This window comes from Mustela nigripes, chromosome 17 (genome assembly GCF_022355385.1).
Source record: "Mustela nigripes isolate SB6536 chromosome 17, MUSNIG.SB6536, whole genome shotgun sequence".
Lineage (NCBI taxonomy): Eukaryota > Metazoa > Chordata > Mammalia > Carnivora > Mustelidae > Mustela > Mustela nigripes.
In genome coordinates this window covers 56,613,490-56,635,204 of record NC_081573.1, presented here as the reverse complement: position 1 = coordinate 56,635,204, position 21,715 = coordinate 56,613,490, and the positions used below count along the sequence as shown (strand labels likewise).

Below are 21,715 nucleotides of genomic sequence, written 5' to 3'. Positions count from 1 at the left end.
GGTCAGCGGCTGGTGGGCCGGGGGTCAGCGGCTGGTGGGCCGGGGGTCAGCGGCTGGTGGGCCGGGGGTCAGCCGCTGGTGGGCCGGGGGTCAGCCGCTGGTGGGCTGGGAGGTCAGCGGCTGGTGGGCCGGGGGTCAGGGGCGGCTGGAGCGTCGCCTCTTAGTCTGCGCACTGCGGTGACGAATGTCGTGTCGGCTTGAGGCGTCCACACCAAATGTCGCGCAGATGTTGGTTTTAAGATATTCCAGCTTGCTTTAAAATCAGGAATATTGGGGCGCCTAGGCGGCTCGGTGGGTTAAGCGTCTGCCCTCTGGGGTCACGGTCGGGGCCTGGGAGGAGTCCCACGTTGGGCTCTCTGCGCTGCAGAGAGCGGGCCTTTCCTTCTCCCTGCTCTTGCGTGCTCGCTCCCTCTCAAATAAAAACCTTTTTTTTTTTTTTTTTAAGATTTTAGTTGAAAGACGGAGCAAGCAAGAGAGCACAAGCTGGAGGAGGGGCAGAAGGACAGGGAGCCCCATGCGGGGTTCGATCCTAGGACCCTGGGATCATGACCTGAGCTGAAGGCAGCCGCCTAACCCGCTGAGCCACCCAGGTGCCCCAAATAAAAATTAAAATAAATAAATAAATAAATAAATAAAATTAAGTGCATGTGGGGCACCTGGCTGGCCCAGTGGGTTAAGTATCTGCCTTTGGCTCAGGTCATGACCCCAGGGTCCTGGGTTTGAACCCACAAGGTGGGGGGGGGGGGGGGGGTCCTTGCTCAGTAGGGAGCCTGCTTCTCCCTCCCCCTCCGCCTCCTGGTCTTGCTTTCTCTCTCTCGGTCAAATAAATAAATAACATCTTAAAAATTAAAATAAAAGTAAAATTAAAAATAGTGTAGGACTTTGAAGAAGCATATATTTTTTTTAACATTCAAAAATAATTATATTGGGCTGCCTGTCTGCCTCAGGACAGCACACAACCCTGGTCCTTAGGGTCGTGAGTGACCTCGGGGTTGTAAGTTTGAGCCCCATGTGTAGCATGTGAAGGAGCAGAGTCTCTCACAGTGGACAGAACACATGAAAGCAAGGCATCGTCCAAACAAGGGAATAGTATTCAGCCATGTGAAGAAGTGACGTCCTGCTCGGGCTGCAGTTGAAGGAACTTAGGACACATGCTAAGTGGAAAAAAAGAAAAGGCATGAAGATCACTTACAACCCTGAATATACTAAGAACTATTGAATTGTACTTTTTTTTAAAGATTGATTTATTTTATTTTATTTTATTTATTTTTTTTTTTAAAGATTTTATTTATTTATTTGACAGACAGAGATCACAAGTAGGCAGAGAGGCGGGCAGAGAGAGAGAGGAGGAAGCAGGCTCTCCGCTCAGCAGAGAGCCCGATGCGGGACTCGATCCCAGGACCCTGAGATCATGACCTGAGCCGAAGGCAGCGGCTCAACCCACTGAGCCACCCAGGCGCCCCAAGATTGATTTATTTTAGAGGGAGCAAGAGCTGGGGGGACAGAGAACCTAAAGCAGAGACTCAGCAATGAGCCTGATGCAGGGCTCTGTCCCGTGACCTTGAGATCATGACCTGAGTCGACACCAGGATGTGTTGGATGCTTAATGGACCGTGCCTCTGAGGCACCCCTGAATTGTACATCTTATTTATTCTTAAAAAATATTTTATTTATTTGTCAGAGACACAGCGAGAGAGGGAACACAAGCAGGGGGAGTGGGAGAGGGAGAAGCAGGCTTCTGGCTGAGCAGGGAGCCTGATGGGCTGGATCCCAGGACCTGGGGATCATGACCCCAGCGGAAGGTCGATGCTTAAGGACTGAGCCCCCCAGGCACCCCTGAATTGTACATTCTTAAGTGAGTGAATGGTATGGTGCATTAATTAGGCATCAATAATAAAATGATGGGGGCACCTGGGTACCTGGGTAGCTCAGTTGGTTAAGTGTCTGTCTTTGGCTTAGGTCATGATCTCGGTCCTGGGATCGAGCCCTAAGGTAGACTCAGTGCTGACCGGGGAGTCTGCCACTCCCTCTAACTCTGCCTCTCCCCGCCACTCCTGTGCACAAGGACTCTCTTAGATCTTTAAAATAGAAAATAATGTATCAGCAGTGCAGACAGACTTTATCCTGAGCCTTCACAATCTTCCTATCTCGGAGACGAAAGTGGCTCATTATAGCAAAGGAACATTGATTTTACTTGGAAGGGGCCGGGGGAATGTAGCATTTGAAAAGCCTCTGAGTGATTTTGATTATCCACTCCCAACTGGGAATCTGCTGGGGGTACCTCTTCCCTGGAAGCAATGTCATTTTGGGACCCCTGGGTGGCTGAGTTGGTTAAACGTCTGCCTTCACCCAGGTCATCATCTCGGGGTCCTGTGATCGAGTCCTATATCGGGCTCCCTGCTCAGCGGGCAGCCTGCTTCTCCCCCTGCCTGCAGATCCCTCTACCTGTGCTTTCTCTCCCTTTCTCTCTTTTTATCTCTCTCTCTTGCTCTCTATTAAATAAATGAAATCTCTAAGAAAAAAAAAAAAAGCAGGGACACTATGAGCTAGGCCCTGAAATACAGTTTCAGAAGGACCGCCGGGCATTTTCACCTTCTGGTCCGAAAAGGGGTGGGCGGTGGCCCTGGCGCGTCTGTGGCAAAGGGAAGCTCCCGATCCTTTTGCTGAGGGGCTCTGGCAGGGCGCCCCGCCAGGTCTGGCTTTTATTTTTTTTATTTATTTATTTTTTTTAAAGATTTTATTTATTTATTTGAGAGAGAGAGACAGTGAGAGAGAGCATGAGCGAGGAGAAGGTCAGAGGGAGAAGCAGACTCCCCATGGAGCTGGGAGCCTGATGCGGGACTCGATCCCGGGACTCCAGGATCATGACCCGAGCCGAAGGCAGTCGTCTAACCAACTGAGCCACCCAGGCGTCCCCAGGTCTGGCTTTTAGCACGACATCTCCTTCTGGCCGTTTTGGCCCGTCCACGCTGAAGGTGATGGGGGTGAGAGCCTGTCTCCTCGCAGGCCAGTCAGAAAAGTGGGGAGAGCGAGCCCGAGCTTTCTCACGGCCGGGGTCACACTGCGTGGGCAGTGCTGAAGCCTCACTGGCTGGTCTGTAGAGCATGGCCAGAGCCTGCCGCCCTCTGCTATGCTGGGAGAGGGGGTGGCTCTGCCTGCTCTGGTCCTGTGAATGGAGTCCCCTAGTAAGTCTGTTTTTGTCTCTTGACTTCTCTGGTTTTCTTTTGTCTGTTTGTTTCAAGATTTATTTATTTGTCAGAGACCGATCACAAGGAGGCAGGGAGGCAGGGAGAGAGAGGGGGAAGCAGGCTCCCCGCTGAGCAGAGAGCCCGATGCGGGGCTCGATCCCAGGACCCTGGGCTCATGACCTGAGCCGGGGGCAGTTTTGTTTTAAGGATCTTACTTATTTGACAGCACAAGCAGGGGGAGCGACACGGAGAGGGAGAGCAGACCCCGCTGCGCAAGGGAGCCCAACTTGGGGCTCCATCCCAGGACCCTGGGGTCATGACTGGAGCTGAAGGCAGACACTTAACCGACTGAACCACCCAGGCGTCCCTGGTTTGTTTTTGTATTTGTTTTTTTGAGATTTGTGGATTTGGGAGAGTGCGCCCTTGTGAGTGGGGAAAGGGCAGATGGAGAGCATCTCCAGGCAGACTCCCACTGAGCACGGAGCCCCCCCCCCCCCCATGACCCAGGGAGCATGACCTGAGCTGAAATCAGAATCGGGTGCTCAACACTGAGCCCCCCAGAAGCGGCGCTGGCACTGGCTTTGGGATCATTCCTGTGGCTACAGGTAGCGCTACACAATCTTCTGCTGCCCAGCGCCGTGTCACTTGCGGCCCCCCTTCCCCCCCCGCCGGGTCACCCGTTCTTCGGCCGCCGGCTATTTGACGGCTTCCCATTTCTGGCTGTGGCTAATGAGGCTGTTGGGAACATTCCCGGCTAGGTCAGCTTGTGGACACTTGTTGCTTCTTTTGGATAAATACGCAGGGTCATAGGGCAGACCGTGCTTGGCTGTGTAAGGGCTGCCTCCCAGCCCTCCAGAGCGCTTGAGCTGTTCTGACCCCGCTGAGACTGGGGAGAGCTCCCGGTTGCACATCTGGCCAGCGCGGGTGACCTCAGTCTGCTGGATTCATCGCATGCCCTGTTTCATGCTCTGACTTAGGTGCTAGGAAGGAACCTGCCAGCCTCGTGGAGAAGGTGTGTGTGGGGAGAGGGCAGCGGGCAGTTTCCAGGCGGCGAGTAGTGTGGCGGCTGCTGGAGGAGAGCTCCCATGGTTGGAGTCTCGGTGTGGTTTTGTTTTTTGTTTTTTTAATTTTTTTTTTAAGATTTTATTTATTTATTTGACAGAGATCACAGGTAGGCAGAGCGGCAGGCAGAGAGAGAGGAGGAAGCAGGCTCCCCGCTGAGCAGAGAGCCGGATGCGGGGCTTGGTCCAAGGACCCTGGGATCATGATCTGAGCCGAAGGCAGAGGCTTTAACCCACTGAGCCACCCAGCTGCCCTGTCTCGGTGTGTTTTGAAGGGAGAATCCGCAGGATTTGCTGAAGGATGGACCATGGGATCTGAGAGGAGACTGAAGAGGGACAGGCAGGGTCGCTGGCCCGAACTGCAGAAAGACACAGAGTTGCTGCCTCCTGGGCGGGGGAGGCTGTAGGAGCATGAGGGCTGGGGAGGGACCAGAAGCTGGGGTTTGGCCCTGTCACCCCGGAGGTGCCTAGCCAATACCTGGGTGGAAGGGTCGTGGGCCGGAGTGTTTGGTCAGGAAGTCGGTGAAGGGGCTTACTTGGGGATATGCAAGTGTGAAGTCCTCACGAGTGCGTTGATGGTATTGAATTGAAGCGGGAGGACATGGGGTGGGGTGTGGGTTTCGGCGGTAAAGCGGGCAGGGTCTGAGCTCTATACCGCAGTGCCGAACGCGGTCAGGACTGCCCAGAGGTATCCCAGGTGAGGACTCAGGGTGGCGTTCCAGAAATCAAGTGATAGATATCCTCCGAGAAGGAGTCATCTTTTTGAGGTCAAGGAGGAATGGTTACGGTTGAGGAGAGATGGAACCACTGGGCGTGGCTGAGCAGAGGTTGTGGGCCCTGGCATTGACCGGCGTGGGTCGGGGGGAGGACAGGCACCCACGCGAGTGGTCGACGAAAGGAAGTTAACTTTTAAAAAAATGGTTTGGGGGCGCCTGGGTGGCTCCCGTCGTTGAGCATCTGCCTTCGGCTCGGGTCATGGTCCTGGGGTCCTGGGATCGAGCCCTGCATTGAGCTCCCTGCTCAGCGCGAGGCCTGCGTCTCCCTCTCCCACTTTCCCTGCTTGTGTTCCCTCTCTTGTGGTCTCTCTCTGTCAAACAAGTGAATAAAATCTTAAAAAAATTTTTTGTTTATTGAGAAGGAGACAGCAGAGTGAGCATGAGCTGGTGGGGAGGGGCAGTGGGAGAGGGAGAAACAGGCTGCCCACTGAGCAGAGAGCCTGATGCGGGGCTGGATCGCAGGACCCTGGGATCATGACCTGAGCTGAAGACAGGTGCTTAGCCAACTGACTCACCCAGGAGCCCATATTTATTTATTTTTATTTTTTTAAAGATTTTATTTATTTGAGAGACCGAGTGAGCAAAGGAGAGAGCACATGAAGCAGGGGCAGAGGGAGAGAAGACGATTCACTGCTTATTGGGGATCCTGACTCGGGGCTGGATTCTAGGCCCCTGAGCTCATGACCTGAGCTGAAATCAAGAGTCAGGGGCTCAACCGACTGAGCCAGGCGCCCCTAGGATTTTCTTCAGGTGGAAGATGTTGCAGGGAGCTGATGGGATGGTTAAGTAGTGAGGCACAACCAGCTTGAGTGAGAGACTGGGGTGGTGTTCTGTGCTGGTCGGAGAGGAGTTCCAGAACACACCCGGAGGGATGTCCATTGTGCACGGGGACAAGTGTGGAGGGGCGGTGTGCTGGCAGCTGGTAGGAGTGTGCAGGCTCTCAGAAGGGCATCAGGTAAGAGCGGGAGTGTGAATGGAGCAGGGCAGTAGATTGGGTTCGGCATGGCACCAAGGGCCCCTGAGGAGGGGCCCAGCGCTGAAAGCCTGCTCCCACCACCCCCAGCACAGTAGTGAGTGTGTCCCTCAGCTTCAGTGGCCAGTCCAGATCCAGGACTTTCTCAGACCTGTGAGACAAGGAGAGAGGGGACCTGCTGCTGGGTGGAATTGGGACTCCACTGCAGGATTCTAGATGCTGGGCTCAGGCCCTCTGTGATCCACATCTCACCCCCAGGCTTAGAGGGGCTGCGGTTTATGTCCTCTTGCTTCCCTCTGAACAAGGGTTCACCCCTGTGTATAAGTAAATTTCTCCAGTCACTGGTTACTTTCATGACCTTTTGTATCAAAGATAGAATGCTGTCTCTTTCCCCTAGCAAAGAACTTCTGACTCCGACACAGTTTCTCCAGTAATATATCCTGCAGGCCAGAGCAGCAACATAACTAGAATTTTTTTTTTAAGATTTTATTTATTTATTGGACAGACAGAGATCACAAGTAGGCAGAGAGGCAGGCAGAGAGAGAGGAGGAAGCAGGCTCCCTGCCGAGAAGAGAGCCCGATGCGGGGCTCGATCCCAGGACCCCGAGATCATGATCTGAACTGAAGGCAGAGGCTTAACCCACTGAGCCACCCAGGCACACCAATGCCAACAAGAAATTACCAACTTCTATAAGAAAAACTTTTTTTTTTCTTTAAAGATTTTATTTATTTATTGGACAGAGAGAGCACAAGCAGGCAGAGCGGCAGGCAGAGAGGGAGAACCAGGCCCCCCACTGAGCAGGGAGTCCAATGCAGGATTCGATCCCACGACCCTGAGATCATGACCCAAGCCGAAGGCAAACGGCTCACCAGCTGAGCCACCCAGGCGCCCTCCCAATAAGAGAAACTTTTGAGGAAATGGGCCCTGAATCATCGAGTGATAAGTTATTCCAAAAAAGTGTTTTCTCCTGGGGGCGCCTGGGTGGCTCAGTGGGTTAAGCCTCTGCCTTCAGCTCAGGTCATGATCCCAGGGTCCTGGGATCGAGCCCCATAGCGGGCTCTCTGCTCAGCGGGGAGCCTGCTTCCTCCTCTCTCTCTGCCGGCCTCTCTGCCTACTTGTGGTCTCTGTCTGTCCAATAAATAAAATCTTAAAAAAGAAAAAAGTAAAAAAAAAAGTGTTTTCTCTGTTTTTGTTAGTTGATCCAACAGGTAATAGACACTTGGTAAACTGGAAAGCTTCAACGAATATTTGGGTATGGTGATAGTAACATGTGTACATTTCTCCATTTCAGAGAAGTTGGAGAAGGTCAGGGAGCATGAACGACAGGAAGAAACCTTCACCCCCATGCCCAGCCCATACTACATGGAACTGACCAAGCTCCTGCTGAATCAGTAAGTGCAGAGCCGCGTGCGAGGCAGAGCTGCTGACACTCAGCCCTGACCCTGCCTCTCCTTCCTATTCCATGCTGATCCAAGGTGAGGGCTGTCCCGGCCCCCAGCTCCTGGGTCGGTAACGCGGGAGGCGCTCGCGCGCTCGCACCCTTTTGCCGGGGCTCTCCCATCTGTCCTTCCCTTCTCAGCCCTCCTGCTCCGAGGGGATTCCTCGCCGCTCAGTCGCTTGACCTTGGACACTAGTGAGTCTCTGTTCTCCTCTCTAACCTTAACCGCAGCTCTGTTTCACGGGCGAGGCTTTACCCTCCGGTCTTCACTATGCACATGTGAGTTCTGGCACGTGTTTCACAGGAAAGGCCAGAGGCTCCCACTTGCTCCAAGCCCTGGCCGTGATGACAGCCCACGGTGGCAGCAGGTGCAGGGCAGCAGCGTCCTGCTTCCCCGTGTTCAGTTCGGCCTCCCCACTGGCTTTGATTCCTTCTCCACGTTGCAGCCAGAGTGGACTTTTAAAGATGGGGCTGCCACGTGGCTAATCTGTTCCTCGGAGCCTGTGCAGGGTCATGGCCACGGTCCTCTTGGCGGCATGTGGGGCTTTGCCTAGCTGGACTCCCTCTGCCTTCCTCTGTGGCTCCGGTGGGCTTCCCCCTGCTGCTCTGGGTTCTGGGCCCACATCGGCCTCTTCCCCTTCACATACCAGGGTCCTCCAGACTTTCATACACCGTGTCCTCTGTCCAGTTTGCCCGTCTGTTGTCTGTTCGTCCTTTGGCTCCCCCTGACTGGGGCTTTGTCACAGGTTAAGGGTGCCTGTTCTCCTGGGAGCTCTGTAGTCCCCGCGCCTTTTGTCACCAGTAATCTTCTAATTGCTAGTCGCCCCCCCCCCGCCCCCCCCGCCCCCAAGTTCTAAAGGGCATGGACCGGCACGCCTGGGCGGCTCAGTCGGTGAAGTGTCTGATTCTTGATTTTTGGCTCAAGTCATGGTCTCGGGCTTGTGCAGTTGAGCCCGTGTCAGCATCCACGCTGGGCATGAAGCCTGCGTGAGAGTCCGTGAGTCCCCGCTGTTAGACCATGCTGGGATGCGGCCCTAGTGCCTAAAGGTGTCATTGAAGGGCTCCCAGGCTCGGAGGAGGGAAGATTACCGCAGAAGAGGACGCTGTGGGGAGAAGCGGGGACGCGTGGACGGGCTCACACGTTCGGGCGAGCGGAGCGGTTGGGGTTGATGTAGGCCAGGTAGGGCGTTGGGGAGCTGAGGCCGTTGCTCTGAGGCTGCGTGTTCTGGGGACGGTGGCTGGCTGGGGCGTGTCGTTTGACAAAGTGGAGAGCCTTCTGTGGCAGCGGGACTTGGAAGGGAAGACATGGCGGCAGAGGTGAGGGGCCTCTTCACTTTCAGTTTTGGGGGTTCAGGATCTTACGTGTGTAGTTCCTGTCGGAACTTCGGTTTTGTGATCTTTTTGCTCGTTTGGCCAAGGGACCCACTTTCGCCTTTGTCCTGCACGTCCGTTAACAAATCGACCGTCCTTTGTTCCTGAACATGCTGTTCAGAGTATCAGACCCAAATGTTTGGATCCTAAGTATAACCCGCTACATAGCTCCTAAGTCTAACCCGTCCTGTAGCTCGCAGCCCTGGACTCCCTGCTGCTCAGCACGAGCTGTTTTCAGCAGGGAGAGAGGCCGTTTCCGCTCTCCCAGCGTGCCCGGCAATGGGCCGTGTTAGCTTCTGCTTTCAGCTTGTGTTTTGTCTTTTCCTTCAAAGCTTAGTTGAAAATACGGCTCACAACAAGGGGCACTGAACGGCTCAGTCCGCTGCGCGTCTGACTCTTGGTTTCAGCTCAGGTCTTGACCTCCGGGTTGTGAGTTCAAGCCCCACACTGGGTTCCACGCTGGGTGTGAGCCTCCTTCAGAACAAAACAAAAAACAAGAATGGCCTAGAAGGATCCAAAACGCAGCTCACCACAGGACGGCTGTCACACTGACCTTCGCTGACTCCTGTTCAGACTTTTACCCAGAATTCACTGGGTGGTGGGATGCTCGGTTATACTAATTTGCAGTTTATCCTGCGGTTTCTGTAAGTGGACTTGTGTTTCCTCTGCGGAGTGATGTGGTGCTTCCTTCAGAGTGTGCTGGAGGATAGAAATGCCCTGAATGCGGAGCACAGAGCCTGGCATGGAGCTGTTGTCTTTCCCCGGGGGCTGTAAGCCCTTGGGTCAATGACGTGGGAGCAGTGGCAGTCGTGACCTCCGAGCCAGCCCTTGGAGCAGGTTCCTTCAAGATGGATTTTCTGCAGCACAGAACACTCGGTCACCCCGGGAGGAGGATGTCCGACTCCGTGCTTGTCCTCTGAAGTTGGTGTCGCAGCCGCCGTGAGCCGCTTAACGTGAGCGCAGACGGCGGTGTGGATCGTGGTGAAGTTGGTTTTTTTTTTTTAGGATTTTATTCATTTGAGAGAGCGAGATAGCTACAGACCTAGCAAGAGAGCACAAGTGTGGGGGAGAGGGAGATGCCGACTCCCTGCTGAGCAGGGAGCCCTGTGCAGGGCTTGGTCTTGGGACCGCCGGGCTCGGTCATGCCCCCCTGCCGAAGACAGCTGTCCAACCGATTGAGACACGCAGGCGTCCCCATGGCTGAGTTTTCTTGGCACCAAGCTTAACTGCTAAAATTTTTACATTTTAAAATTGAAAACAAAGGAACACACATTTTGCTTGTGTTTTCAAAAGTCCTGTCCACTTGGAGGGCTCCTGGCTGGCTCAGCCGGAGGTGGCCACGACCCCTGACCTTGGGGCTGCGAGTCTGGGCTCCACCTTTGCAGCGGGACCTGCCGACACCAGCACACAGGCCACTTCCCCCTGGTTGTCGCATTACTTTACCAAGTGCCCCCCCAGTGATCTGTCGCCCTGCTCTTGCTTCTGTAGCGCTTCGGACAATATCCCCAAAGCAGACGAGATCCGGACCCTTGTGAAGGACGTGTGGGACACTCGTATGGCCAAGCTGCGGGTGTCCGCCGACAGCTTCGTGAGGCAGCAGGAGGCACATGCCAAGGTAGGCGTGTGCAGGGCCTCCCGTGGCCGCTGGCCCTTTCCGCGTGCCCCCAAAGCCCGGGGCCGCCGGTGGGAGCCAGCAAGTGGTCCCCGCACCCCATCTGCTCGGACCACTGCCAGAGGGATTCCCAGCTGTGCCCGGCCTACGTGACTAAACCAAAACCCCATTATTCATCGGCTACTCACTTTTATTCCGTAGATCGTACTTTTTTTTTTTTTAAGATTATTTATTTATTTATTTGAGAGAGAGAGACAGAGAGAACATGAACAAGGAGAGGGTCAGAAGGAGAAGCAGACTTCCTGTGGAGCTGGGATCCTGATGCGGGACTCGGTCCCAGGACTCTGGGATCATGACCTGAGCCGAAGGCAGTTGTCCAATTAACTGGGCCACCCAGGCGTCCCCGTAGATCGTACATTTTGTCAAATCAGACCCTCATCCTGGTTGGTCTTGTCTTGTGTTTCAGCTGGACAACCTGACCTTGATGGAGATCAACACGAGTGGGGCTTTCCTCACGCGAGCGCTCGATCACATGTACAAGCTGCGCACGAACCTGCAGCCTGCTCAGGGCGCGCCGTCCCAGGACTTCTAGAGAAGGGCCCGGCCCGTGGCGAAGGCTGGTCGCTTGCGCCTGTGCGCCTGCCGGCCGGAGGCTTACCAGGCGCCATGTGAGCGCGAGACCCGACTGAGGTACTGTGATCTCGGAGTTCTAGAATCCTTTCTGAATGTACGAGAAGCTGTCATGAAACAAGGAGTGGTTCATAACGTTGCTGGGAAGCAACAGGTTTGTGCTTGGTCCTTGAGACGGTCTCTTCCCAGCTCCGTCTGTGGGAGCCGCGTTCGTTTGCGGGGCAAGGAACGCAGCTTGGGCAAAACGAGTTACTTTCCCGGCAGAGCCTGCGGTCTCCGGCAAGGTGTCTTGTGGGGGAACAGTCAGTGACCTCGAGGGGTGTTTTCTGAGAGAGAGAGAGAGACCATGGGAGTGGCGAGGTGGCCCGGGGCTTTTTCCCCTTTTCTGATCCCGATCTCTTGGGCTAAATTTGGACACCCCAGAGTTCGTTCACGCACAGAAGGACGGCAGATGAGCGGCAGACGTTGACTGGGTTTGCCATAGGAGCCCCCAGAGATGGACCCCCCCCAGACCCGGCATGGGGTTTTCTCTCCTGCACTGCTGCCGAGGGCAGGGAGCGAGTCCCGTTGCCGGAAGGGTCTGACTGACCACATGGGGATATGTGGCAGGAAGGGGTACCCTTTAGACTGACACTGGGGGCGCCTCTCGTCCCTGGGCTACTGCGGGTCAGGGTGTAGCGGATTTTTGTCAGGAGGAAAGGCGGGAACTCCCTGGCTGCTTCACGCACAGCCGCCAGCACGAGCAGCACCATAACTGGCCAGACGGGGAAGTTCACGACCAACTGGCCTCCTTCAGTGGAAACAGATGGTCACTGATGTTCCTCACCCTGGGAAGGCGACGCTGCCTTCTCTGAGAGAGAAATGCTGGGGAAACTAGCCGCAACGGACAAGACCACACCAGATGTCACCTTTGTATTTGGATTCAGAACCCATTTGCTGGTGGCAGGACGACTGGCAGGGCTCAGGGCTCCGGGCTCCTTGGGTTACGCAAAGGGAAAACCGACCCAAACACTGACACGCGAACTGCCTCTGTGAGGGGAGAGACCCTAGGAGAGCAGCACAAGGAACTCCAGGGAATGAAGGAGTCACGGGGACTGCAGGAGCCAAGGCTGGTGCTGGCGAACCGCTCGGGACTGGGAGATGGGGGCGAAGATCCCGCAGGGCCCTGACCTGTAGGACCGCAGAGCTCTCCGGTTCGTATCAGCTAGAGAAAGGCCTGGGACCAGCGGTCCGGGTTGTGTGAGGCTGGAGTCCAGCTGCGGGGGGGTGGGGGGGATGTCGGGCCCGTAGCGCGGCTCTTGAGGGATGGACAGGGAGACCTGACTGGAGGCAGCAGCGTCTCAACCGAGGGTCTGTTCCCAGGAGAAGCTCTTCTCAGTCGTAGTGGTTGGAATTGCCCTGGAAGTGACCTGACCTTGACAGCGGGAACGATTGTCTATTATAGAGTCCTAGAGGGACGGAAGCGCTGGCGGCCCGCTGGGTGTGTCAGAGGCACCGCCAAGCACGTTCTCCCTCTGGAGTGAGCGCACGGTCGCCTGAGCCTCGGGACAGCTTCCGGGTTTTGCCCTTCAGTGTTCAAAGCCCAGCTACCCTGTTCTGCAGACACGGTTTCTCCGTCCCAGATGGCCGGGCCGCTGTCCCTCTGGAAACGGCTCGGATCGTTCTTTGAACACCGAAGGGCTAGACTCAAGCACACAGTCCCTGTCATGTAAGAGGATGGTTCTAGAGGGTCGCTTTCCGATGGTGGGACTTGCCTTTCCACCTGGGGACTCTGCCAGAATGAAACCACATGGCACGGAGGAGGGTCTGGGGACCCTCGGGCTCCCCCCACCTGAAACCCTTGTGCTCCTGAAACCGGGCGAAGCCGCTGGCCAGCGGACCTCATGTCTGACGGGGGAGGCTCCGTGGCTGAGCTCTTCTCCCCCACCCGCCACTGTGGCCCTGTCAGAACAAAGATTTTCCTCTTAACGTGATGTAGGAAGATTTTATTTTTTTGGATGTTGTCAGAAATTACAGGAATATATTCATAAATATCTAATTACTACATTCAACAAATAATATTACAATACAGTTAATTCAAACAAGTACACTTAGAACAGGTTTAATTTCACAGCATCTAAACCGCCCCCAGGGTGACCGAGGCTTTCCTCTTCCCTCCCGTGTGCTGGTTCTGCTGCTGTCCCTGAAGCACAGGGCACACGCCAAGTGACAACCAGTTAGCGCGGTCTTCCTCAGGTCAAGGCGGAGATCAGAGTCTCGCTGGATCAGACAGCTGGGACAGACAGACAGACCACGGCGGGCGGGGAGGAAGCCAGAGCTGGCTTCCTCGGGGAGAGAGGGGATGGCTGCTAAGCGGCTAAGGCGCACCTACGGGGACAGGATGGGCTTGTGCTGACCCCTCCCTCTTGTGGGAGATCCTTGGAATTTCCTACTTAAAAACAGCTCGGAGGATCTGGGGGTGTATGTAGGGTTTTTGAGATTTGGCAGCGTGACTGAGCTACTTGAGGCAAATACCGTTCCTCATACGAACTTGAGATTTGTGTCGTAGTTCTCGGCCGCCGCCCATGTGCGCGCCGTTTCCTATTCCTAGAACTTCCTCAGGGGCGTTCGCTGTTGGACGCTCAACGCCACGTAGGTGCTGAGCCTGTGCTTTCTGCAGGCGAGACCGGGCAGGTCCCATCTCGCCACTTGTCTGGGACAGTGGACCGGGACCCTGTTTTAGGTCCATTTGGCTCTAATTATGCGAAACAGAACATTTCCAAGGGAGGTTCTGTAGCGCCGAGTGGGGGGGGCTCTGGTCTGCTTCTAGTGACCTGACTGCACGTGGAGCCCCACACTGGGACTTCGCGGGGTGCCCTTCCCAACAGATGGCAGGGGCCGCGAGGCGGGAGCTCACGGAACAGGGACGGGCGGCACAGCCACTCTGGAGCGAGTGTGCTGTGCTGCTCCTAAGCCCCATGTGACCCGGCCTCACAGAAAGCTCCAGAGATCGTGTGCGTGTCAGATTGCACACCTGAACCGCAGAGGCTCGGGTGCTGCTGTGCGGTCCACGTCGTCGGAGAACGACCACGCGGACACTGTGGCTGGGCGCCAGGTCTTGTGGGACACTGTTTTCTAAAGATGATTCTGAGTCTTCACGCTACCTGACGGGTTATATTCTGATTGTCTTATTACAGATCAAGAGCGGGAGGCAGGAGGACAGGAGGAGGGCAAGGTGGCGGTTTCCCTCGGAAGGGACGGGGCAGTGCCGGCTCAGGGACACAGTGTGTGCCTGCGCACCCGGGCCTCTCGGGTGCTGCCTCCCTTTACCCCGGGACCTTGCCCAGTGTGGAGAACCACCGCGCCCCCCGGCTGGTGAAGGGCTGGGCTGGGCTGGGCTGGGCTCCCTGTTCGCTCTGGCTGTTGCCCCGCTGAGGAGCGGGCCTTTCTGCTGAGATCGGACTCGCCAGCGGCGGACTGGCAGTAGCGCGCCGACTCGAGACTCCGTACTTGCTTCCCCTGCCTGCTGGCAGCAGCGCTCCCTGCACACGCCTGTCCCCACCTGTGCCACTGCTGCGCTCCCTGTCCTTGCCGGGGAGGAGGCCCCCGGAACAGACCTTCGTTCTCTTCAAGTCGTTTTTGTGGTGAGGAAGGCGCTTGTTGACTGCTGATAATACTGGCGGCACTTCTTGTCTGAGTTTGCTAATAACTGGAAGATTCTTGGCAGACGCACAAAGCAAACGGTGTGGGGACAGATAGAGCAACACAGTGCCATCTGCCAGCAAGCTGTTCCGCACAGCTGAGGTCTGGGGCTGGGGGCGCGGCCGCTGATCACGGCACGGAGCCTTCCTGAAGGTCGGCCAGCCTGTCCCCTGACCCAGGGTGAAGGGGACAGGGGCCATGAGGATTCTTGCCACCGCCCCCACCCCCCGACAGACCAACCGCTGGCTGCGCTGGCCTCTGGCTTGGGCTGGATTCCCTGTCGGAGACTAGACGCTGCCTGAGTGAGCCGTGGTGGGGTTGCGGGGGACACGCTGCTCTGCACGGAGATGGCGGTGCCGCTTCCTGGCTGCTCCTGTGCTCCTGACAGCTCAAGAGGAGAAGTTCAGCTCAGACGTGGCTTACCCTACTTTTAGGCTTTTACAAAGCTTTGCATCTAGATAAAGCTTCTAAAGTTTCTACTTTGCACCTGTTCTCAGACTGCTGTAGGACACCCTACAGGGAGCTGTAGGCTCCCTCCCTGACCGGGCCTTTCAACGGAGCCGCACGCGCACGCAGGGCCCTGCGTGCCCCCGCCTGGGGCCAAGCCCCTCCTCAGCAGCACCAGGTGCTTCTTGCGGCCCGGAGCCAGGCGGGGACAGGAGCAGGAGCAGCACGTGGCTTTCTACCTCACCTTCCCGTGCGACTCAAAATGAAGTGAGCGGTAGGCGCCAGTGGTAAGCTCTTTTACTTTTCTTCTTCTTTAATTTTTAAAAACACTTCAATATTTTAATGTCCTGACCAGCAGCAGTACAAACACTAAAAGCAAGTTTTTTTGCCCAGAAAAATGAAAGCAAAAAAACAAAACCCCCAAACAGGAAAACAAACAAAAATCCCCCCAGACCACATATTAAAAATGGCAGGCTTTTTATAACAATAAAGTAATAAAAACATACAAAACTTTGTTTTTTAATATATATACACAGTACAAGGCTGAAGCACCTTTGACTTTTCTCTCAAAATTTACGTCTGTATGAAAACACAGCCCCGTGCAGGAGTGGCCAGCGGGCGCGAGCGTGTGTGCACGGGGCTCTGCGCGTCCCCGTTCGCCGACGTGCGCTGGAGACGAGCTGTTCCGGGGAGAAGCCTGTGCGTGAGGCTTTGGGACTGCTGCTCTGTGCGCTCCCAGGACCCGCTGCTTCGGAAATTTTGCAGAAAAGTAACACAGATAAGCCCTTTACCGGCGACGCGGCCCACCTTCTTCCCGCTGAAGCGGGTCCTGGTCCTGGGGAGGAGTGAGGCCGAGCGGGGTCTCGGGGCACGCGGGCCGGCCACACCAGGGACGGACGCGCTTCGTCTGACCCAGTCGGGCGCCCGGGGCCGCTGGCGCTGGAGCTTAGTGTTGGTATGGGAGCCTTCGCTTTCAGATCCAGAAAGAATGCCGGGGGAAGGGTGAAACCACCTTCAGGAGAAAGAACTAGGGGCGTCCTAGTTGGTGGCTCGCTGGCGGACAAAGGTGACTCAGCTGCATCGAAGTCAAGGCGAGTCCGTTCTTCTGGAGCCTGGAACCCTTTGCTTCATGCATGGCACATTCTCGTGGTTTTTTTTTTTTTTTTTTAAGCTTCAAACCTCCCAGTGAAAAATATTAAATATTCAAGGTAATAAAATAGATAATATTTCTATACTATAGGTTCGGCCTAGTGCAAGGGAAACCGTCACCTAGGATATCCCTTGAAGTAGCCTCTAGGCCAGTGCATGGCAGGCAACGCAAGGCACTTCCTCAAGTGGTCCAGTTCGGCCTGGAGCCGCTCCCTCTCCGACACGACCTTCTGCTTCTGGCTCCTCAGCTCCTGCACAGGGAGATTCGGGTCAGACGTTCCCTCCGGGGCAGGGGTGGGGGTGCAGCAGGCGTGCTCTGGGGGCCATGGGGGAAGGAGCACCTTCCCGGCTCCAGAAACCACCGCAGCCAGAGCTCTGGCCCCGGTCTCCGGAAGAGCCGGGTCAAACTCTGCCCCAGCCTTTGCTCCTCGCAAGGGCCCCGCTCACGCTCACCCCTGCGAGTTCAGAACTCTGCCCCGACACGATGGGACTTTTGCTGCTCTGCAGCGGCCCAGATCTGCAGCCCGGCCCCACGGGCCAGGACGGCAGGGAGCAGCTCGTGCTAGTGCCGCGGGCGTGGACAGGGCAGGCAGCAGGGCCGGCTCCGCTCCCGTCCTCAGCAAGCGCCGCAGCGGAGACGCACATGGGTCTGAGCTGCCCCGAGGGGTGCGCACAGCCCCCCCCCCCCCCCCCCCCCCCGCCCCCCCCCGCCCCCCCCCCCCCCCCCCCCCCCCGCCGCCGACGGTTCTGAGCTGCAGCCTACAGAGCAGCATCCCCTTCACCACTCCGGTGCGCGCTGAACACAGGCTTGGAAGGTGAAACAGCACGGGGTGTGTGAAGACCACCCCGCTCCCCGGCTGCTTTCCAGTCCCCTCCCCGGCGCGTGGGGGCCGGGACTCACCGCCATGCTGTGGGAGAGCTGCTCGGCCGTGAGGCTGAGGCTGTAGTGCTGGGCCTCCAGCCGGCGGCACTGCGTCTGCAGCACCTGCCGCTCCAGGTTTTGCTCTGAAAAGAGAAGACGCGTCAGGATGTTTTCCGGACTCAGGGGCCCCGGGCAGGGCTGCCCTTCTCTCCAGGCGGCCAGACTTGTCCTCCGGACCACAGTGGCCCCTGGCCCTCTGCACCGCACAGGAAATCCAACCCCGTGGGGGGAGGACACAGGTCCTAGTGTCCAAAGGCTTATATTAAGACGCACAGGTTAGAAGTCATGAAGGGTAAATTCACGGTCTTAAAATGCAGTTTTCAAAAGAAAGCTTAGATATGAAAGCTTTTAATAAGGTGCTTAAAAAAAAAAAAGGCCAGAGTAAACCTAGACAATGCAAGTGATTTTTTTTTTTTTTGCAAGTGGTTTTAATTAGGGTGGTCGCTGCCTTTCCCAAAGATCCTGGGCCTGGTTTGAACAGGAGCGACTTCAGATTTGCGGGGACCAATCTACGCCTTCTATGAAGTGTTTCTGCGCTGAAGCCTTTCCTGTTGGTGCAACACAACAGCTCTCCCTGCACAGTCCCTGACCCCTGAACACCAGAGGGGGTCAGGGGCTCCAAGCAGTGTGGAAGGCTGAGCCCCCTACCCGGAGGGCAGCTGTCCTGGTGAGTCCCGCGGTCCTGTGGTGGGCTTGATGGGAACGAGAAGTGACTTTTTTTTTTTTTTGGTGGAAGCTTAGTAAGGGCAGTGAAAGGCCAGGAGAGGCTGACTGAGTTACAGAAGCAGGAACAACCGACAACAAATGCAGGGAGATGCACTCCTGCCACTTACGGAGAGCGATGCAAAATATTAAAAGCACTAACGAATTCAGCAAGGAGCAGGCCACGTCAGAAAACACCAAAAGGGAAAAAAACCAAGGCTGTCCCCTCCGCAGGCCTAGGTACCCCATGAACTCTGACGGTCTCCAAGAAGAACCTTTATTTCTTCCCAGCTCATAAACCAGAGAAGAGCCCTGTTAGTGCCGTGCTGTTTGGTAGCTCAGAGGCCAGTCCTAGGCAGGGCAGTGGGACAGAGTAAGAAGTCAAAAAAGAAACTAAATTTGATTTATGGAAGATCTGACCGGCTGTGACCATGTAAGGAATAAGAAAAAACAGAAACTGAAAGTCCATGATAATCCCACTGATGCCTACAACTCAATCTAAGAAAAGGATGTTGTTCACGGCAAAAAAAGGGGTGGGAAATGGTTTAATGCAATTTAATACAATAATCCTAGAGGAAATAGCATTGCTATCAAAAATACTAACTCTCCCCAAATCTGTAAATTCAGTGCAACTGCAAATTCTAACAAGAATTTTCTGCAACAAACAAGGTGACCCTAAAATACACAGGGGGACCCCAAGGGCTGAGAGCAGCAGAGCTGCCAGAGAAGTGTAGGTCCCAGCGTTCTCCGCAGCCAGCGGCAGAGCTAGTGACCCCACAGGGCAGCCCAGGGATGGCCATACAGAGCGGGGTGCCACGGCTTGCCCTGGGCACAGGTGGGGGGTGGAAAACTGTACCCCATAAACCACCAGGGTAATGGGCTACTCAGGGGGAAAGACCAGGCTGAATTTCTGCCTAGTCCAGCATGGAAATGAATTCTAGGCCTAACAAAATCAGAGCCTGAAGAACTTAAAAAGACTATGGCCAGAATCATGTCCTCAGGGCAGGGAAGGATTCCCCGCGAGGCACCAAGAACTAACCCGACCGGACAGACACGCTTCACTCTGACAAAATGCCCCGTAACTGGTTCTGGACACACAGGTTCACGGGGTAACACCATGGACCGAGCGAGCAGTTCAGTTCAAAACGGGGTTCCTCCCGGAGGAGGAAGCGGGCACAGGGGCAGACAGGCTGTTTGGGGACACACAAGCAGGCATTCCTTTCCTCAGTGCTTTAAAGCGGCTTTTCAAAGGATTTGTAACGATCAGGACATTCCATAATCAAGTGCACAAGAGGGCTCCCCTCCCTGCTCAAAACGAAAACCCCTCTGTGGCTGGTTAAGGCCCGCGTCCGGGAGGCTCTGACCCTGCGTCCCGCTCACCCAGGCCCTTCCACCAAAGTCACAGCACTGCTGCCTCCGAGCCAGACGCCTCTCGAAACAGAGGACCAGAGAAAGGAACCAGCGTGCTAGAAGCACAAGGACAGGACGTAGACCCTGGGACCCCTACCCAGAGCCCCTCACCCTGAAGCACTAGGCCCCGGGAGGAGAGGGGTGCTGCTAAGGCCGAGGGCTCGCCCCCTGCACGAAGCACCAGCCCAGCATGCAGGCCGGGGCAGTGACCAGGCCTCACTATTTAGGGCTCCGCTAAATTCACAAACCTTCCATTTTCAGGACACAGTCCGGACCGCCAGGGCATTTAGAAGCGCGGTGGGAGACAGCAAGCACGGAGGGCGTGGCCCAGGTCCGTGCTGTCCCACTGAGTGGTGGCAGCCACTGGTACTTAAGTTCCTCCAGGGACCGTGGCCTCCAGTCTATAAACTGGGGCACCCGCAGAAGCCCAAGGAACGGTTTGGGAAACAGGCGGGGCAGCGGACGAGAATTACGTAGTTGTGCCCCAGGAATGCAGTGTCCGTGCCACCACGCAGAGTCCCCGGTTGGCAGGGAGAGCCACACAGATGGGTCCAGTCCGCTGCCTTTTACCTTCTTTCCCAAGGCCCTGGCCCCTCCCCCACGTACCTTCTATGTGTTCCTGGTAAGCCTCGAAGATTGCCTCGATCCCTTGCCACTTGCGCCTGGGGGGTTCGTCCTCCTCCTCCTCTCCGTCGTCTTCGTCCTCCCCCGAGTCCTGGTCCATCTCCTGCGGGAGGGGGCCCTTCCTCCCGGGGGGGGCCTCCTGCCCGTTGTGCTGGGGCGGAGTGAGCCGGCTGGAGGACTGCAGCTCCGGAATGTTGTAGTGGACGGACGCGTCGACTTTGTGGCTCTGCTCGGCAGACAGCACGGCCGCGCTCCCTGCGGGGAGAGAGCAGCTCGTCACGGGCCGCCGGGACTCTGCGCGACGGCGGTACGGAGAGGCCCGTGCCCTCCAGAGGTCGAACGTGGCAACCAAGGGCAAGGTTGGAGAGCCACGACAACCCCAACAGCCATGTGTCTCCTCCACTCAGTCCTAACGGGCGTGTGGTCTCAGCCACGCCGATCCCTGAGCGACACTGCACCCCGTGTCCTGTCTTAGGAAACGGGGCTTGAACTTGGTCTGCAGCTGGCCCTTGTGGACACTAGTCAGCGCCCTCTCGGGGAGTGTGGTCCTGTAGGCTGCGGGCATACCCCCTGCTGGCTGCTGCCGGGACCGGGTTCGATGAGGCCGGCACTGCCCCGTGGCATGGCCCTGCATGGCCTGGACTGGCAGGACGCAGAAGGCTTTAAGTCCTCAGGAGGGGGTGCCCGGGGGGCACAGCTGTTGGAACGTCCAACTCTTGGATTCAGTTCAGGTTGCAGACACTGGGCCTCTGGGATGGGGCCCCGTGTGGGGCTCTGTGCGGGGCTGTGTGGGGCTGGGCTTCTCGCTCTCCCTCTCCCCTGACCCTTCCGTGTCACTCTCTGAAGTAAACGAATGCGGGCGCCTGGGAGGCTCTGTTGTTAGGGTCTGCCACAGGCTCAGGTGGTGATCCGGGGTCCTGCTCAGCAGAAAGCCTGCCTCTCCCTCTGCCTCTCTCTTTTTAAAAAATAAATAAATCTTAAAAAAAAAAAAAAACAAAAAAAAAACAACCCTGAAAAAACGGTCCAGTGTACTGTCAGGAAAGGGTTGGTGTAAAACAAGGCGGGAAAAACGAGTCCCGGGTCCACAGGAAAGCCCGTGACGTCGTGTGTCGAAGAGGACGAGGGTATTTAACCTGGTCACCTAGTCAAAATATTTTCTCCCTGGAAACGGGACTCGTTCAAGTACACCCACAACAAACACCCAGTCGAGAAAACTCCTCCTGACTCTGACCTTGACCACCACCGCCCTTTAGCCCGTTACTTCTCCTGGCTGCTGGCGCACACGGAACGCCACCCTCGTTACCGAAGCCCCGGGCGTTCTCCCTCTGGGCAGTTTCGACCTTTGATTCAGCGAGAACGAGCTGTAGCGACCCCTGTTCTCCCCCCTTTGGGGACTTCCACGAAGCTATCCAAGAGGAGTGCCCGAGTGTCCCACAGAGTACCCTCGGAGGCTGCTGGAAGGAACAGCCGCCAGCCCGGGTGCGCGGGAACGCTGGGAAAGCTCGCGCTACAGGAGGAACAGAGCCTCCCTGTGCCTGAGACCGGCCTTGCGAAAAGCAAGGGCTTCTACAACTCAGAGGACGGCCCTTGCTGACTCTTCCTGAGCTGGGGTCGGCAGGCCAGTGGCAGCAGTGGCACCTGCCAGCCACGGAGCGCTCCCAGCACCTCGTGCACACTGAAGTTTGAGGGCGACCCCCGATGCAGCCCGGTGCTCCAGGAAATCCCGCCGG

At 56.4% G+C, this 21,715-nt stretch overlaps 2 protein-coding genes across 7 annotated transcripts in view; one reads left to right on the top strand and one right to left on the bottom strand.

The window, feature by feature from the left end:
- The window catches only part of GINS2 (GINS complex subunit 2), a 16,491-nt gene extending 1,111 nt beyond the window's left edge, over positions 1-15,380 (top strand). Inside the window, exons 3-6 of one of the 2 annotated variants that reach the window (XR_009400927.1) lie at positions 7,291-7,390; positions 10,297-10,423; positions 10,887-11,110; positions 14,227-15,380. Coding sequence is in view for 1 of the 2 variants with exons in the window: in XM_059383398.1 (XP_059239381.1) it covers positions 7,291-7,390; positions 10,297-10,423; positions 10,887-11,012 (353 nt within the window). In the remaining variant the exon portion in view is untranslated. Of the gene's footprint in view, positions 1-7,290; positions 7,391-10,296; positions 10,424-10,886; positions 11,190-14,226 lie in introns of those variants that run through there. The other variant, XM_059383398.1, reaches the window with a different exon arrangement.
- Positions 15,381-15,466: 86 nt separating this feature from the next.
- The window catches only part of GSE1 (Gse1 coiled-coil protein), a 385,451-nt gene continuing 379,202 nt past the window's right edge, over positions 15,467-21,715 (bottom strand). For all 5 annotated transcript variants that reach the window (XM_059383392.1, XM_059383395.1, XM_059383394.1 and 2 more), the window contains 3 exons: positions 19,968-20,240; positions 17,229-17,332; positions 15,467-16,578 (listed from right to left, as the gene is read on the bottom strand). In XM_059383392.1, the coding sequence (XP_059239375.1) occupies positions 16,444-16,578; positions 17,229-17,332; positions 19,968-20,240 (512 nt within the window). In that variant the 3' untranslated portion in view covers positions 15,467-16,443. The remainder of the gene's footprint in view (positions 16,579-17,228; positions 17,333-19,967; positions 20,241-21,715) is intronic.